The sequence below is a fragment of the Salvelinus fontinalis genome, chromosome 3, assembly GCF_029448725.1.
Source record: "Salvelinus fontinalis isolate EN_2023a chromosome 3, ASM2944872v1, whole genome shotgun sequence".
NCBI lineage: Eukaryota > Metazoa > Chordata > Actinopteri > Salmoniformes > Salmonidae > Salvelinus > Salvelinus fontinalis.
Genome location: NC_074667.1, coordinates 24,021,497 through 24,038,244, shown reverse-complemented (window position 1 = coordinate 24,038,244; position 16,748 = coordinate 24,021,497). Strand labels below are relative to the sequence as shown.

General features: G+C 39.3%; 1 protein-coding gene across 8 annotated transcripts in view; it reads right to left on the bottom strand.

Annotated features, from left to right (window-relative positions):
• The window catches only part of LOC129841435 (disks large-associated protein 4-like), a 243,014-nt gene that overhangs the window by 89,704 nt on the left and 136,562 nt on the right, over positions 1 to 16,748 (bottom strand). For 3 of the 8 annotated variants that reach the window (XM_055909702.1, XM_055909710.1, XM_055909761.1), the window contains exon 3: positions 2,791 to 2,908. The exons of 3 other annotated variants lie outside the window; for them this stretch is intronic. In XM_055909702.1, coding sequence (XP_055765677.1) covers positions 2,791 to 2,857 — 67 coding nt within the window. In that variant the 5' untranslated portion in view covers positions 2,858 to 2,908. Of the gene's footprint in view, positions 1 to 2,790; positions 2,909 to 16,748 lie in introns of those variants that run through there. 2 more of the 8 variants (XM_055909752.1, XM_055909735.1) reach the window with 1 other exon arrangement.

Below are 16,748 nucleotides of genomic sequence, written 5' to 3'. Positions count from 1 at the left end.
AACGTGACCGGTGAGGAGTAGGCCTAGGCTCCTAAGTGACTGCGAGTGAAGAGCAAAATAGTCCTTACATTTACACATCAAAAATCTGATTGATTTATAAAGACCAGTCCCCATGCTCTGTCATTCAGTTTATATTTATTCCCTATTGTCCTGCTGATAGTTGAAATAAACATCTGTAAGTAGGGATCATAGCAGGTATGTTTTGCACACTCAGTGTATTTATTTTTGGGAAATTCACACACATATAAAAAAATTTTTAGACAGTGTGCAGATTATATTGAAAGGTTGATTTTGAATAGCATTTGTGTATGTCAAGCGTACTTTTTGTTGGCCAATTTCATCTTACATGCACAATTCCACGTTTCTTAGAAACAAGGAGAAACAGCTTTCCTAGAAAAAGGTGAATGTGTGTTATCAGATTAGGTATTTCCAGAAAAGCTGGAAGCGAGGAAAAATCAGATGGAGAAAAACTTTGGAGCAAATAATACAGACAATACAGACTGGTGCAAAAGAAATGTATGATTGTGGTGATTCCTGTGAATGTATGACCGTGGATTCAAGTTAGGTTTACAGTAATCCTCAACCTGGCAGGCATTGTCCAGTGGCTACTGCCAAGAGACCAGGCCTTAGGATCAGAATGCTAAATAGTTTCAACAAAGTGTAGAGAGAGATCTGGGGCTGGGGGTATAAACTTCAAAAGGCTATATGAATCCTTTTTCTTTGCAGAAATAGTCTATTTCTCAATGGCAGGCCACTCTCTCTGAAAGTTGTAATACATTGTCAGACTCATAGAGAGATGCTTAGCTGGGCTCTGTCATACGTGGGAGCTCAACCTCTTTCTGCTAAAGGCATTGGGCACTTTGTTGAGATGCTTCATGGGAAAGTGGTTCTATCAGGGCCTGTATTCAAAACTAGTCTCGGAATAGTACTGATCTAGCATCTGGTTTGGCCTATAGATGATAATGAATAAGATGACATGGTCCTAGATCAGTTTGTGGTTATGGTCCCGGGGCTCCATGTTCCAGAATGCTCTAGTCTATTTCTATTGGAACACAGTGTAAATGTGCAACCTGAACTCAGGGATAGACAAAACATAGCAAACATAAATCTGTCTCCCTGCATTAAGTATGATATGTTAAATTTCACATGGTATGTATTCATTTGTGTATGTCCATCATCCATTTCGTATGATATGTTACGAATTACAATTTGTATGATATGTTACGAATTGCAATTTGTACAATATGTTAGGAATTCGCTAAACATATGATATGTTACGAATTCCACTTTGTTGTTGCTAACGTTAGCTAGATGGTTGACGTTAGCTAGGCAAGGGGTTAGGGGTTAAGGTTAGGGTTAGGAGTTAGGGGTTAAGGTTAGGGTTAGGGGAAGGGTTAGCTAACCTGCTAAGTATTTGCAAAAAAGCAAAAAAGTAGTAAGTAGTTGCAAAATTGCTAATTTAATAAAATGCTAAAGTAGTCCGTGATGTATTTCAAACACGCAACCTTTATTTAGTACGCCCACCCATCCACCCCGACCAACCTCCAACCTTTAGTTTTTGACTTAAAAACCTTTAGTCTATTGTAACATACACATTTTAGTGTCACAGATTTACATTTACTGTGTTACGTCTAATCTTTGAGGCCAGGCTGAAATGTGTCATCATTTTGGCTCTGGCATATTATCTCCTGTCTGTCCCCATGTGTGAATATAACTGACACTTCACGTTCTTCAGTGTATGACTCAGCTGGTGATTTGGTGGCAGCTTTGAGAGATCATTGAGTTTGTGACAAGATGATTCACATGGCTGTTGCCATTGCTGGCAATTAAGAATTCAACTTTTTTCCCTCACTTTTCCAAAATTATAATCTGCTGATCCACAAACACAGTGTTATGTGTCAGAATATATTCCTTTCCTGAATTCAATATAGAACAACTACATAAGACTATTTTTGGATTATCCAAAATAATCCAACAAGTGCACATTTCATTGGCGATTTTAGCATGTAAATCTTGGTGGGGCAAAAAAATAATAATTGTTGGATGCATGCCAGCAAAGCCACTACACAACACAACATTAAACAATACACTAACTGCATTATAACGGTGACAAAGGTGCCCACAAACCTACAGAGTCCCAACAGCAGTCCCAACAGCAGTCCCAACACCTTACCACTGCTACACCGGGCTATCAGCGGAGCCTTGTCTGGCAGCGTAACAGTCCATTCAGCCTCATTTACTGCCTTTAAAAAAAATATAGCTGATATGGCGGACTTGCTTAAACAAATGTGGTTTCTACTGACAATTGAGACGTACAAAGTATGGCATAAGGGGATGACAAGTAGATAAGAGGCAATTCGTAATTTCAATTAAGACATCAATGAGCGAGCTAGGACGGACGTAGTCAATATAACCATTTGTTTAGCACTTTTGAAACATACAGCGACAGAATTCAGAACATGTGCCGTTCTTACAGTGTTCTCCCTGTACACCAAGTCCGAACCGTAGGATAAATAAAGGGGGCATATAAGCACACAATGAAAGTTCTTACAAAATTTGATGATTATATTTCTCTAAAACAGATTATAGCCTACATGTGCACCACCAAGACAGAACAATAGGCCAAATTAAGAAGAGCAAATAGACCAAATTATTTGGGTGAGGCACATGAGCTACTAACAGCTTACTACAGAACATGCACTTAGTATTACTTTCTTAGCTACAGTATACATATCTCCCTGGCATATTACATAATTTATGCAGCAGCATACAAGACATTTTTGGACTCACCTTGTTGTGCTGTGCTCACTTGAACAGGAAGGTGGCGCGGCAGTCCTTCGTGGGCAAATTTTGTCATCAAAGTCTGGCATTCTCTGGATTTATGGTGTTTTCAAGACAACTGGGAACTCTGAAAAAAAACAAGGTCGAATCATGATGATGTCATTGATCTTCATGTCACCGTTCAAAACGCAGTCAAAGCAAATTTTTCCAGAATTCCCAATTGTCTTGAACTCAATGAAGTCAAGTTTTTGCAGGTCCGAATTAACAGTTGTTTTGTGCGCGGCACAAATCATGCTTCATTGACAGCATGGCCAATGTTGAATGTTAATCATTTTAAACTAGGAAAAGAGCCCCTTAACTTCTTGAGAATACAGGGGGTGCTGTTTCGCATTAGCATAATTGCCTCTACAGATTAAACTGCCTCTTATTCAATTATTGCTGTTACTATATGCATATAACCATATGCCATTGGATAGAAAACAAGCTATGGTTTCTAAAACCGTTCCAATTTTGTCTCTGAGTCAAACACAGGTCATTTCACAGCACTTTCCCTGAGCCAGAAGAAGATTGCAAGATGTGTATGCTCGCTTCAAAGCTCTGCCTATATATGGTCACGCGACCTATGACCCGAAACACACTTCCTTCTTCTTCCTCTGGGTGTCTGGAAGACGTCAGAGGAGAAATTTTTTGTTTATCTTGTACTGACGTGAAATAAGAAATATATTTCTTTAGCGTGACCGACAACTTCCGGTTTCTGAGATGCGCGTTTTCAGAGGTGCCATTGTCTTTTGTTATGCTGACGTTACGGATGAAAACTATCTCCGTGTCGAAGTTTGTTTGATACATGTGACCATATCACCGTAATGTATGTTTTTTCAATATAGTTTAATCAGATTATTAGAATTTTTTCGGGAGTTTTGCCGTGTTCCGTTCTTTGAGTTTTTTAACTTTGGACATGGACCGTGCCAGTCGACCAGTACCCAGGCTAAATGAAGAGGGGAGGTTGCCATTGTGAATGGATTGAACGACTCATCAGGACTAAGGACACCTTGATCAACATTCTGATGAAAGACCAGCAATAGTAAGACCCAATTTACGATGTTATTTCATATATCTGTCGTGCATGTGAACTGGTCGGGCGCGTCCAGCCGGTTCTGGCTGGCCTGGTTATGCTAATTTAGCGATACATTTTGTTTTCGCTATAAAACATTTAAAAAATCTGAAATATTGTTTGGATTCACCAGATGTTGGGCTTTCAATGTCTGTACGCTGTGTATTTTTTCTGAAATGTTTTAAGACAAGTAATTAGTTATATAACGTTGGTCTCTGTAATTGTTCTAGCTGCATCAGCACTATATCAGATTGCAGCTGCAATGTAGAACTGTGATTTATACCTGAAAAATGCACATTTAAAAAAAAAAAACTATGCTATACCATAAATATGTTATCAGACTGTCATCTTATGAAGTTGTTTCTTGGTTTGTGGCTATCAATATCTTAGTTTAGCCGAATTGGTGATAGCACCTGATGGAGTAAGAAACTGTTGGAGTAAGAAAATGGTGTCTTTTGCTAACGTGTTTAGCTAATAGATTTACATATTTTGTCTTCCCTGTAAAACATTTAAAAAATCTGAAATGGTGGTTTTATTCACAAGATCTGTGTCTTTCATTGGGTGTCTTGGACTTGTGATTTAATGATATTTAGATGCTACTATTTAATTGTGACGCTATGCTAGCGATGCTAATCAGTGTGTGGGGGGGGGGGGGGGGGTGCACCCGGATCCGGGTTAGGTACTCTGTAGAGGTTAAGCCCTGATTCCTTTCAAACCACTCATTGTTGAATTTGCGATTTCCAACTTGTTGCGTAATGTTATTATCCAATGGCCGATGAGCACCGATAATTTCTCTTCATTATTTATCTTCATATGACAAGGATTACATAGGATTTTCCAGGAGATTGTCAACTTGATTCATGATGATGACTGCTTGCTAAGATTTTGAAAGTATGATGCTCAGCAATACACAAATTGGCTTTTAGTAACTAACTAAATAATCACACAGAATTACATAAACACACACATTACTATATAATGCAATGAACAGTCCCTAGTGGACTAACCTGATATGACGACTTGTTACACAATGAAAGGGGGGGGGAAGAGCAGGAGAAGGAGAAACAAAGGAATTAAACTCGTACATACAGTTGAATGATACGCTCATCATAAATATGGATATTTAACACCCTAACAACCGCTTATTCGGATTTAGAAATGTAATGTACATATTTACGCTTGTATGTCTTTGTCGTCTCGAGCTGTTGAAATCACTCGATCAGTCTGTGGAGAGTAGTTCGACAGAAATCTCTGGGTGTGTAAGTCTCTGGTTGTCCACCAGAAGTCACAATGTACTTAGTAATTGTGGTAGTAGGCTTTCTTTGTTCTGGAAGTGTTCATTAGCCTGGATCCATCAGAGTACCACATGATGGTGGGAGGGAAACGTTCTTCCCGTCTTGTCTTCGTTAGATTGGATCAATCAAAGGTACACACGCGGGGCCTCCCGGGTGGCGCAGTGGTCTAGGGCACTGCATCGCAGTGCTAACTGCGCCACCAGAGTCTCTGGGTTCGCGCCCAGGCTCTGTCGCAGCCGGCCGCGACCGGGAGGTCCGTGGGGCGACGCACAATTGGCATAGCGTCGTCCGGGGTAGGGAGGGTTTGGCCGGTAGGGATATCCTTGTCTCATCGCGCTCCAGCGACTCCTGTGGCGGGGCGGGCGCAGTGCGCGCCAGCCAAGGGGGCCAGGTACACGGTGTTTCCTCCGACACATTGGTGCGGCTGGCTTCCGGGTTGGAGGCGCGCTGTGTTAAGAAGCAGTACGGCTGGTTGGGTTGTGCTTCGGAGGACGCATGGCTTTCGACCTTCGTCTCTCCCGAGCCCGTACGGGAGTTGTAGCGATGAGACAAGGTAGTAATTACTAGCGATTGGATACCACGAAAATTGGGGAGAAAATGGGATAAAAAAAAAAAAAAAGGTACAGACGCGATGGTCCTCGGTCGAGTTCACTAGACTAAAGTACTTCAACAGCTGCAGACTGAATGTTCCGATGTAGTCTTTATCTTCTTAACCTGTTGGGGATGGGGGCGCTGTTTAGACTATTTATGCTAATGTGGCTAATTTTTTAAACGGCTTCCCACAAAATCCTTGATCGTACAATATGCATATTATTATTATTATTGGATAGAAAACAGTCTATAGTTTCTATAGGAGTTGAAATTTTGTCTCTAAGTGGAACAGAGCCCATTCTACAGCAATTTCCCTGACATGGAGTCAGATTTGAGAAATGTTGGCCACTTTTCTGAAGTCAGTTAAAAGGGCACTGTCGTTGCTATGACTATACGGACACTTCTTACGTCTTCCCCTGGATGCCTTTACGTGATGACGATTCCAACGGGCTCGATTGCGCGTTCACAGGCCCTACAAATGAAAAAACTCTGAAGCTAGTCATTCTTTGGGAGCTGCGTAACGCGCGTGGAAGACACCGACCCTCTCCTGTTCCAAGCGTTAGTTTAGCCTGTTATATTTCTCCGGTCATCTTTTCACTCGTTATAGGAGTTACAAACATCATAAAGTAGTTAATTTAAAGCGTTTTATAGCAATTTATATCCGTTTAGTGCGATTTTGGGACATTTATTTTTGCAACGATGTGAAAAGTTGGGCACGCTTTTCAGTTCATCCCGAACGTAGTTGACATTTCCACATGGCAAGAGGACAGCTTTCCACCAAAAGACGATTTCTCCCAAGAAAGGATCCTTTGCCCAAGATACTGATGGAAGAACAGCTCAAGGTAGGACATTTTTATTATGATAAATCGTGTTTCTGTCGAAACATTTTAGTGGCTTAGGACGCCATGTTTTTTGACGTAGCTTCGCTTGGCGCAAACTGTATTGAAAAGTAAGGATAAATTAAAAAATGTAATAACGCAATTGTATTAAGAATTAAATTGTCTATCAATCCCTGTCCACCCTATATTTTTTAGTCACGTTTATGAGTATTTATGTATAAGAGTAGATCACTGTCTAAGTGGCGCAAGGACATTTTCTGACCAGCTGAGCTACATTTCACATTGTCTAACCATGATTTTGGTGGCTAAATATAAACATTTTCGATCAAACTGTATATGCATGTTGTAATGTGATGTTACAGGAGTGTCATCGGAAGAATTCTGAGAAGGTTAGTGAAAAAATTAATATCTTTTGGCGATGTTGACTTTTATCGCTCACTTTGGCTAGAATCAATGCTGGGCTGCTAATTGCTATGTGCTAAGCTAATATAACGATTTATTGTGTTTTCGCTGTAAGACACTTAGAAAATCTGAAATATTGTCTGTATTCACAGGATCTGTGTCTTTCGATTCGTGTATGCTGTGTATTTTTACGAAATGTTTGATGATTAGTAGTTAGGTAAACACGTTGCTCATTGTAATTATTCTAGTCCATTTGTGATGGTGGGTGCAATTGTAAACTATGCCATATACCTGAAATATGCACTTTTTTCTAACAAAACCTATCCCATACCATAAATATGTTATCAGACTGTCATCTAATGAGTTTTTTTGTTGGTTAGGGGCTATAAATATCTTAGTTTAGCCGAATTGGTGATGGCTACTGGTGTTGGTGGACAAATAAAAGATGGTGGATTATGCTAATGTGTTTTTAGGTAATAGATGTACATCTTTACATATTGTGTCTTCCCTGTAAAACATTTTAAAAATCGGAAATGTTGACTGGATTCATAAGATCTGTGTCTTTCATTAGCTGTATTGGACTTTAATGTGTGAAAGTTAAATATTTTAAAAAAATATTTTTTTTGAATTTCGCGGCACTGGTTTTTCAGTGGGGGGGGGGGGGGGGTGTGCCGCTAGCGCCACGCTGATCCTAGACAGGTTAAATCGAGAGTTTGAGTCTTACCATTTTCTGGTCTGGTAGAGTCTAACCATTCGTTGCGTCCGGCTCAACACCATCCGTATACTGGTCTCAATGGTTGATATTTCAGGGTACAGCTAGAACCATTTTACACGCCAGTAGCAACCTAGCAATGTACTGGTCTGCAGAGATTTTCTTCCTCTCTGTTGAAAGTTTCAGAGTTTCTAACCATTTCGTACTGTTCAACTCACGCTGTCAACCACGCTGGTATAGTATGTTAATTCTCCAGTGAGTCATTTTAAACACTCGCATTGGAGGGCGGTTCCATCACGTTGCCGCCATGTCTGTGCTCACGTGGGCGTGATTCCTGACATGGCAAAAGTCTATACAAAAGTCTATATGAAAACAACTATCTCATTTAGAAGGCTAAAATCACATTTCATCTTCTCACAAATAGTTGTATATTTAATCATATACATTTTACAACATTTAGATGTAAACCTGACCCCTTGAATATGTACACTTTTAGAGATACAGTTATTTAGTTATACCATCATAACGATATCACAAAACAACAACTGATTTGATATCGTTATTGTTTAACTTCTTTGGGCTGCAGGGGCAGTATTGAGTAGCCTGGATAAAAGGTGCCCATTTCAAACGGCCTCGTACTCAATTCTTGCTCGTACAATATGCATATTATTATTACTATTGGATAGAAAACACTCTCTAGTTTCTAAAACCGCTTGAATTATATCTGTGAGTAAAACAGAAGTCATTTTGCAGAAATCTTCCTGACAGGAAGTGGAAAATCTGAAATCGATGCTCTGTTCTAGGGCCTGCCTATAAATGTGCTTGATATGTATTAGTATACATGCACTTCATACGCCTTCCACTAGATGCCAACAGGCAGTGAGAGAAGAAATGGAGTGTATAACTAGATCTGAGGTCGAATAAGAACTCTTGGCATGACGTGACACCAATTTCCTGTTTTCTGGAAGGCGCGAGAAGGGACCGGGTATTGCCTTCTGAAAAGCTGTCGTTATAGACGGCTAATATCTCCGGCATTGATTTTATTTGATAAATGTGACAATATCATCGTAAAGTATGTTTTTTCAATATAGTTTTATTAGATTATTGACATTTTTTCGGGACGTTAGGCATGTTGTGTTGTCTGCGTTTGTTCACGAAGGAGAGCTTTGCGCCACTTTGCTAGCTTTCCGTGCTAATTGACTGGAGAAGAGGACATTCTAAAACCAAACAACGATTGTTCCCGACAAAGGACCCCTTGTACAACATTCTGATGGAAGATCATCAAAAGTAGGACCCATTTTATGATGTTATTTCATATATCTGTCGAACATGTGTACTATTAGTTTGCGCCCAGATTTTGGGCTCTCTCTCGCTATACCTAAGCTGGATGTCGTAATGAAGTTATTTTTAGAATTCTAACACGGCGATTGCATTAAGAACTAGTGTATCTATCATTTCCTATACAACATGTATTTTTTAGTAACGTTTATGAATAGTTATTTGGTCAGAATAGGTGAGTGTCATAAAAATATCCGGACATTCTGGGAAAAAGATGCTACGTTAGCACAATGTATAACCACTGATTTCAGCTCTAAATATGCACATTTTCGAACAAAACATAAGTGTATGTATAACCTGATGTTATAGGACTGTCATCTGATGAAGCTTATCAAGGTTAGTCAAAAATTATATATCTTTTGCTGGTTTGTTACGATCGCTAACTTTTGCTGCTGGTAAATGGCTTGTGTTTCTGGCTATTGTGGTAAGCTAATATAATGCTATATTGTGTTTTCGCTGTAAAACACTTAATAAATCGGAAATATTGGCTGGATTCACAAGATGCTTGTCTTTCATTTGCTGTACACCATGTATTTTTCAGAAATGTTTTATGATATTTAGGTATTTCACGTTGGTGTCTGTAATTACTCTGGCTGCTTCGGTGCTATTTGTGACGGTAGCTGTGATGGTAGCTGCAATGTAAAACTGATTTATACCTCAACTATGCAAATTTTTCTAACAAAACATAGATTTATTGTATAACATGTTATAAGACTGTCATCAGATGAAGTTGTTTCTTGGTTAGTTTGGTTGGTTCTTGGTTAGTTAGGTTGTTTTGTGCATGCTACCTGTGCTGTGAAAAATGTATGTCCTTTTTTGTATTTGGTGGTGAGCTAACATAAATATACGTGGTGTTTTCGCTGTAAAACATTTAAAAAATCGGACATGTTGGCTGGATTCACAAGATGTTTATCTTTCATTTGCTGTATTGGACTTGTTAATGTGTGAAAGTTAAATATTTTCTAAAAAATATATTTTTAATTTCGCGCCCTGCACTTGAGCTGGCTGTCATAAGTGTACCGACATCGGGCTTGCAGCCATAAGAAGTTAAGTCCCACCAACCATTTCCCACATTATTTATGTTAGAAATATTGTGTCAATGTCCAACCTTTGATGTTACAGTGCTGCAACATCTCTCTCTGTTGTAACAAAGGGATTTTTAACTTCCATTTCTGCAGAGTGGGAGAGAGAGTTCCTGCAAGGTATTTACGATCGGCATAAAACTGGCTAACTCCCACTGGAGCTGCCTTACTCAAGAAAACTAAAATGAGACCATGTTTGTATACGACTTTATTAACTCAATACACTACCGTTCAAAAGTTTGGGGTCATTTAGAAACGTCCTTGTTTTTGAAAGAAAAGCACATTTTTTGTCCATTAAAATAACATCAAATTGATCAGAAATATAGTGTAGACATTGTTAATGTTGTAAATGACTATTGTAGCTAGAAACGGCAGATTTTTTATGGAATATCTACATAGGCGTACAGAGGCCCATTATCAGCAACCATCATTCCTGTGTTACAATGGCATGTTGTGTTAGCTAATCCAAGTTGATCATTTTAAAAGACTAATTGATCATTAGAAATCCCTTCTGCAATTATGTTAGCACAGCTGAAAACCGTTTGTTCTGATTAAAACTGGCCTTCTTTAGACTAGTTGAGTATCTGGAGCATCAGCATTTGTGGGTTCGATTACAGGCTCAAAATGACCAGAAACAAATAACTTTCTTCTGAAACTCGTCAGTCTATTCTTGTTCTGAAATATGAAGGCTATTCGATGCGAGAAATTGCCAAGAAACTGAAGATCTCGTACAACGTTGTGTATTACTCCCTTCACAGGACAGCGCAAACTGGCTCTAACCTAAATAGAAAGAGGGGTAGGAGGCCCCGGTGCACAACTGAGCAAGAGTACAAGTATATTAGAGTGTCTAGTTTGAAAAACAAACGCCTCACAAGTCCTCAACTAGCAGCTTCATTAAATTGTACCTGCAAAACACCAGTCTCAATGTCAACAGTGAAGAGGTGACTCTGGGATGCTGGCCTTCTAGGCAGAGTTGCAAAGAAGATCTTCTTTAATCAGGACAACAGTTTTCAGCTGTGCCAACCTAATTCCAAATGGGTTTTCTTTGGAAAGGTAGTATATATATTTTACATTGTTTGCAAACTGATATGTGACACGTATTAATGCCAAAATAACATGCAAAACAGGCAAACCTAAAAATATAACATTTTAAAACAAAATTTTAAACCACTATAAATCCACCCCACAGTGCCTTTTACTAACCATTTAATGGACACGTAAACTCTGATTTTTGATTTATCAATAACTTATTTTGACCAATAACTTTGCTTTTCTCAAACTAAGTTCACGTGTAATTTGGTTTTATGGTTAATGACAAGAAGATCTTTTGCATATTTGAGCATATTAGCATCTACAGTCCCCAAATCCAGACCAAATTCAAGAAAGTGTACAGCATTATATTAGAGCCCTTATTGCATGGAACTTCCTTCCATCTCATATTGCTCAAATAAACAGCAAACCTGGTTTCAAAAAACAGATAAAGCAACACCTTGCGGCACAACGCCTCTCTCCTATTTGACCTAGATAGTTTGTGTATACATTGATATGTAGGCTATGTGTGCCTTTAAATATAATTTATGTAGTTCTGTCCTTGAGCTGTTCTTGTCTACTGATGTTCTGTATTATGTCATTCTGTATTACAGTATGTTACATGTTTTGTGTTGTCCCCAGCAAGAGTAGCTGCTGCTTTTGCAACAGCTAATGAGGATCCTAATAAAATACCAAAATCCAAAATACTTGTATAGTGTATAGTCCATCTTCTTTGAATGGATCAACGTTATTTTCTCAAACTCTTTAGGGACTATTATGATGAGTCCAAATTTTGAACGAATCTGACTCGTAGTCCATGATAAGTTTTAAATTGTTTTATTATGTTAAGCATTAGCGTTACATAGTCAAAATAAGTGAATTGTTAACCTTATTTCTTTAAGATATCAATGCCAAACTTAACATGGCTAATTATGTTCATGTATTTGATGACCCTAAAAGTTTCAAGTTTCAATAACTCATGCATCTCTTTTTTTGTAAGGGCTGTCTCTGTAGTGAGTGATACCAGCACACACACACACACACACACGCACACACACACACACACACACACACACACACGCACACACGCACACACGCACACACGCACACACGCACACACGCACACACGCACACAGCTAAACCTGGAAGCACCATTTACACCCCAGTCTACCCTCATTATTCTTGATTCTAGTTAGTAGATAAATAAAACATCTCAAATTAGCTCCTCACTTTTGTTCTAACTTATTTGAGATATTTTCTGAACAGCTTCTCACTTCTTTGTTTCTCCAGTTGTCAGTTCAAGCACACATTGTTTACACACACATTTGTGGCCCCAAATAAAAAAAATGATATTTGGAACTCCACAGGAAATAAGACGTGATTTTTGTTGCTAGGCTACCAGTTACAGTGCTTTTAGATTGTGGTTTGCACGTGCCTTTATCCAGAGGGAATATATAAAAATTACATCAAGTTTCTGAAAGAATGATATGGATTTGATATTTATCAAATTATTGAGCATGTCCTCAAAACTCAAATAAGCATCAGAAATTGTCCTCATTTAGAAAATCAAAATGTATATCAAGATCCTGATATGGACTTCAGTCAAGAGCTTACAGTTGAAGTCGGAAGTTTACATACACCTTAGCCAAATACATTTAAACTCAGTTATTCACAATTCCTGACATTTAATCCTAGTAAAAATTCCCTGTTTTAGGTCAGTTAGGATTAAAGGTTAACTTCATTTGAAGAATGTGAAATGTCAGAATAATAGTAGAGCGTATTATTTATTTCAGCTTTTCTTTTTTTCATCACATTCCCAGTGGGTCAGAAGTTTACATACACTCAATTAGTATTTGGTAGTAATCCCTTTAAATTGTTTAACTTGGGTCAAATATATTGGGTAGCCTTCCACAAGCTTCCCACAATAAGTTGGGTGAATTTTGTCCCATTCCTTCTCACTGAGCTGGTGTAATTGAGTCAGCTAATTGTAGGCCTCCTTGCACGCACAAACTTTTTCAGTTCTGCACACAAATTTTCTATAGGATTGAGGTCAGGGCTTTGTGATGGCCACTCCAATACCTTGACTTTGTTGTCGTTAAGCCATTTTTCCACGACTTTGGAAGTATGCTTGGGGTCATTGTCCATTTGGAAGACCCATTTGTGACCAGGCTTTAACTTCCTGACTGATGTCTTAAAATGTTGCTTCAATATATCCACATAATTTTCATTCCTCATGATGCCATCTATTTTGTGAAGTGCACCAGTCCCTCCTGCAGCAAAGCACCCACACTACATGATGCTGCCACACCCATGCTTCATGTTTGGGATGGTGTTCTTCGGCTTGCAAGCATCCCCTTTTTTCCTCCAAACATAACAATGGTCATTATGGCCAAACAGTTCTATTTTTGTTTCATCAGACCAGAGGACATTTCTCCAGAAAGTACCATCTATGTCCCCATGTGCAGTTGCAAACTGTAGTCTGGCTTTTTTATGGCAGTTTTGGAGCAGTGGCTTCTTCCTTGCTGATTGGCCTTTCAGGTTATGTCGATATAGGACTCGTTTTACTGTGGATATAGATACTTTTGTATCTGTTTCCTCCAGCATCTTCACAAGGTCCTTTGTGGTTGTTCTCGGATTGATTTGCACTTTTCGCACCAAAGTACGTTCATCTCTAGTAGACAGAACGCATCTCATTCCTGAGCGGTATGACAGCTGCATGGTCCCATGGTGTTTAAACGTGGTATACGTGGTATACTTGGTACCTTCAGGCATTTGGAAATTGCTCCCTTGGATGAACCAGACTTGTGCAGGTCTACAATTGTTTTTCTGAAGTCTTGACTGATTCATTTTGATTTCCCCATGATATCAAGCAAAGAGGCACTGCGTTTAAAGGTAGGCCTTGAAATACATCCACAGGTACACCTACAATTGACTCAAATGATGTCAATTAGCCTATCAGAAGCTTCTACATCCATTACATAATTATCTGCAATTTTCCAAGCTGTTTAAAGGCACAGTCAACTTAGTGTATGTAAACTTCTGACCCACTGGAATTGTGATACAGTGAAATAAGTGAAATAATCTGTCTGTAAACAATTGTCGGGAAAAATTATTTGTGTTATGCACAAAGTAGATGTCCCAACCGACTTGCCAAACTCTAGTTTGTTAATAAGAAATTTGTGGAGTGGTTGAAAAATGAGTTTTAATGACTCCAACCTAAGTGTACGTAAACTTCCGACTTCAACTGTATGCATTGTATGTGCTGAGAAAATATACTTTGTAGGCCTACTGTCAGTTGTTGATATCATGTAGAGAAAACAAGATATCTACATGGGCCTATCTTAGGATATCTAATGAGTGAATATCCATACCAATATCCATACCATGTATGATATCTAATGAGCCATACCATGTGTGATATCTGGAGGGAATCAAAAAATAACTTTTGCATGAAAAAAATAAGGATATCATATTTGTCAAATTATTGAGCAAATGCTGAAAACTAAGAAACTCATCAGAAATCGTCCTTATTTTCAGCATATCAAAAAGCATATCAAGATCCTCGTAGGGACCTCAGCCAGGAGAAGCAGATCCGGAATCAATATAGCTTCCTATCTTGAATGTGCTGAGGAAGCACAGATATGCAATATACACAGTCAGTATTTGTCAACATGAAGAGAGAAAATAGGATGTCACATATCTCAGGATATTGAATTAGTCCATGTGTGATATTCAGAGTAATCCCAATATCATATAGGTCTAAAAGGCACATCTGGATTCGCGAATTTGTCAGGACGATGCAAATCCACAAAACTCAAAATACGCATTGGAAATGGTCTGTAAAGAATTAAAAGGGTCCCCTGATATGGACCCTTTTCGCCCGGTGGCACCGCTTGTCGTCTCATTCACCGCCTCGTCCTCACTGACAGGCAGACTGCATTAACATGACAAAGTACCGAGCCTCCTGTCGCGTCGACAAGCGGCGCTGCGGTCGGAGGACAGGGAAACAGGTGTTTTCAGCAGCAAGCCGTCAGTCAAACGTGGCGGCGGAGGAGGCTCTCTTTCTTATCTTATGCTCATTGAAATGTGAATGCATCTGTGATGTCTCGCTGTACCTTCAGTTATGTTTGCTCTTACTGTCACGTTCCTGACCTGTTTTCCTTTGTTATGTATTTGTTTTAGTTGGTCAGGGCGTGAATTGGGTGGGTTAGTCTATGTTTCTATTTCTTTGTGGGGTTTTGTGTTCGGCCTGGTATGATTCTCAATTAGAGACAGGTGTGTATCGTTTGTCTCTGATTGAGAGTCATACTAAGGCAGCCAGGGTTTCACTGGTGTTTTGTGGGTGTTTGTTTCCTGTGTTAGCGTTTGGGCCACACAGGACTGTTGCAGGTTAGTCACGTTTGTTGTTTTGGTAATTTGTAGTGTCTTGTTGATGTTTAATTAAAATATGAACTCTTACCAATCCGCATCTTGGTCCGATCCATGCTCCTCCTCGTCTGAGGAGGAGAACGACATTGACAGCCGTTACACTTACAAAGAAGAATGGAGCATTCCTTTCTAGTATGCTTGCAGGGAAGGTGTTGCCGAAGGACATTTGCATGTCTAAAGCAGAAGACAACGCTACCCGCCAAATGGACAAGTTTGAAGTGATGCTGTCTACAGTGACTACAGTTCTGGCCGGCCGGTTTTTAACACTTTTGTCTGATGCAGAATCAGACAAGGGAGCATTATGTAGCGAGGTCCCGCCCCGGAAGTGACTCTTCGAATCAACTGTTGTCTTAGTAAAGCTGCCTTATCTCACCAACCCCCTCTTGTCACAACTCTGGGTAACAGAGGTTCTGTTGTCTTTACATCATGTAGGTCTGATATCTGATTGGAGGTTAACGCAACAGTAATGCTATTGGTCAACAGATCAGATTTTGAATCCAAGCAACTCGGATTCTTATAAAAGGGGCTTAGTTTCATGGTCTGTTGTTCTCGCTCGTATCCTGTATCCTGTCCAGTGGATAATGGTTGTAAGATATTTTTTTTATTTACCAGGCTTCTAGGCCTCAGGCCTAGCAGGCATCTCTTTGTTCATGCTTTGTCCTGTACGTTAACCTTAGGATCTATATGCCTAGAATTGTGCTTTGTTAATGTCAGTATTGCCTTGTAACTTAAGCTTTATGCCTTGTATGTGAATCCATTAATTTGACAAAGCTCTTAAAAAATACTTGCTTTGATATTCACGTCTCATGACCATTCCTTGATCTTAGTCAGCGAAACACATAATACTTGATTGCACATGGGTTTACTGTAAATATCAAATGGAGTCAGATAGTCAGGTTTATCAAATATTAGTTAGCACTACAGCCTTGTAACAACCATCTGCTTTATGAATGATTACCAAACCAACTGGAGCAAAGCACGGGGATGATCCAGCATATTCCTGACATTGAGGAAGTCTGATAGGTAGATCTTTACTGATGTTTACACCACGTGGATGAATCCAAGCGTGAAATCCTGACCTAGCATACATGTGTCATATGGCATATGTGGTGAGTGAGTTTGAATGGGCTCCATCTTTTC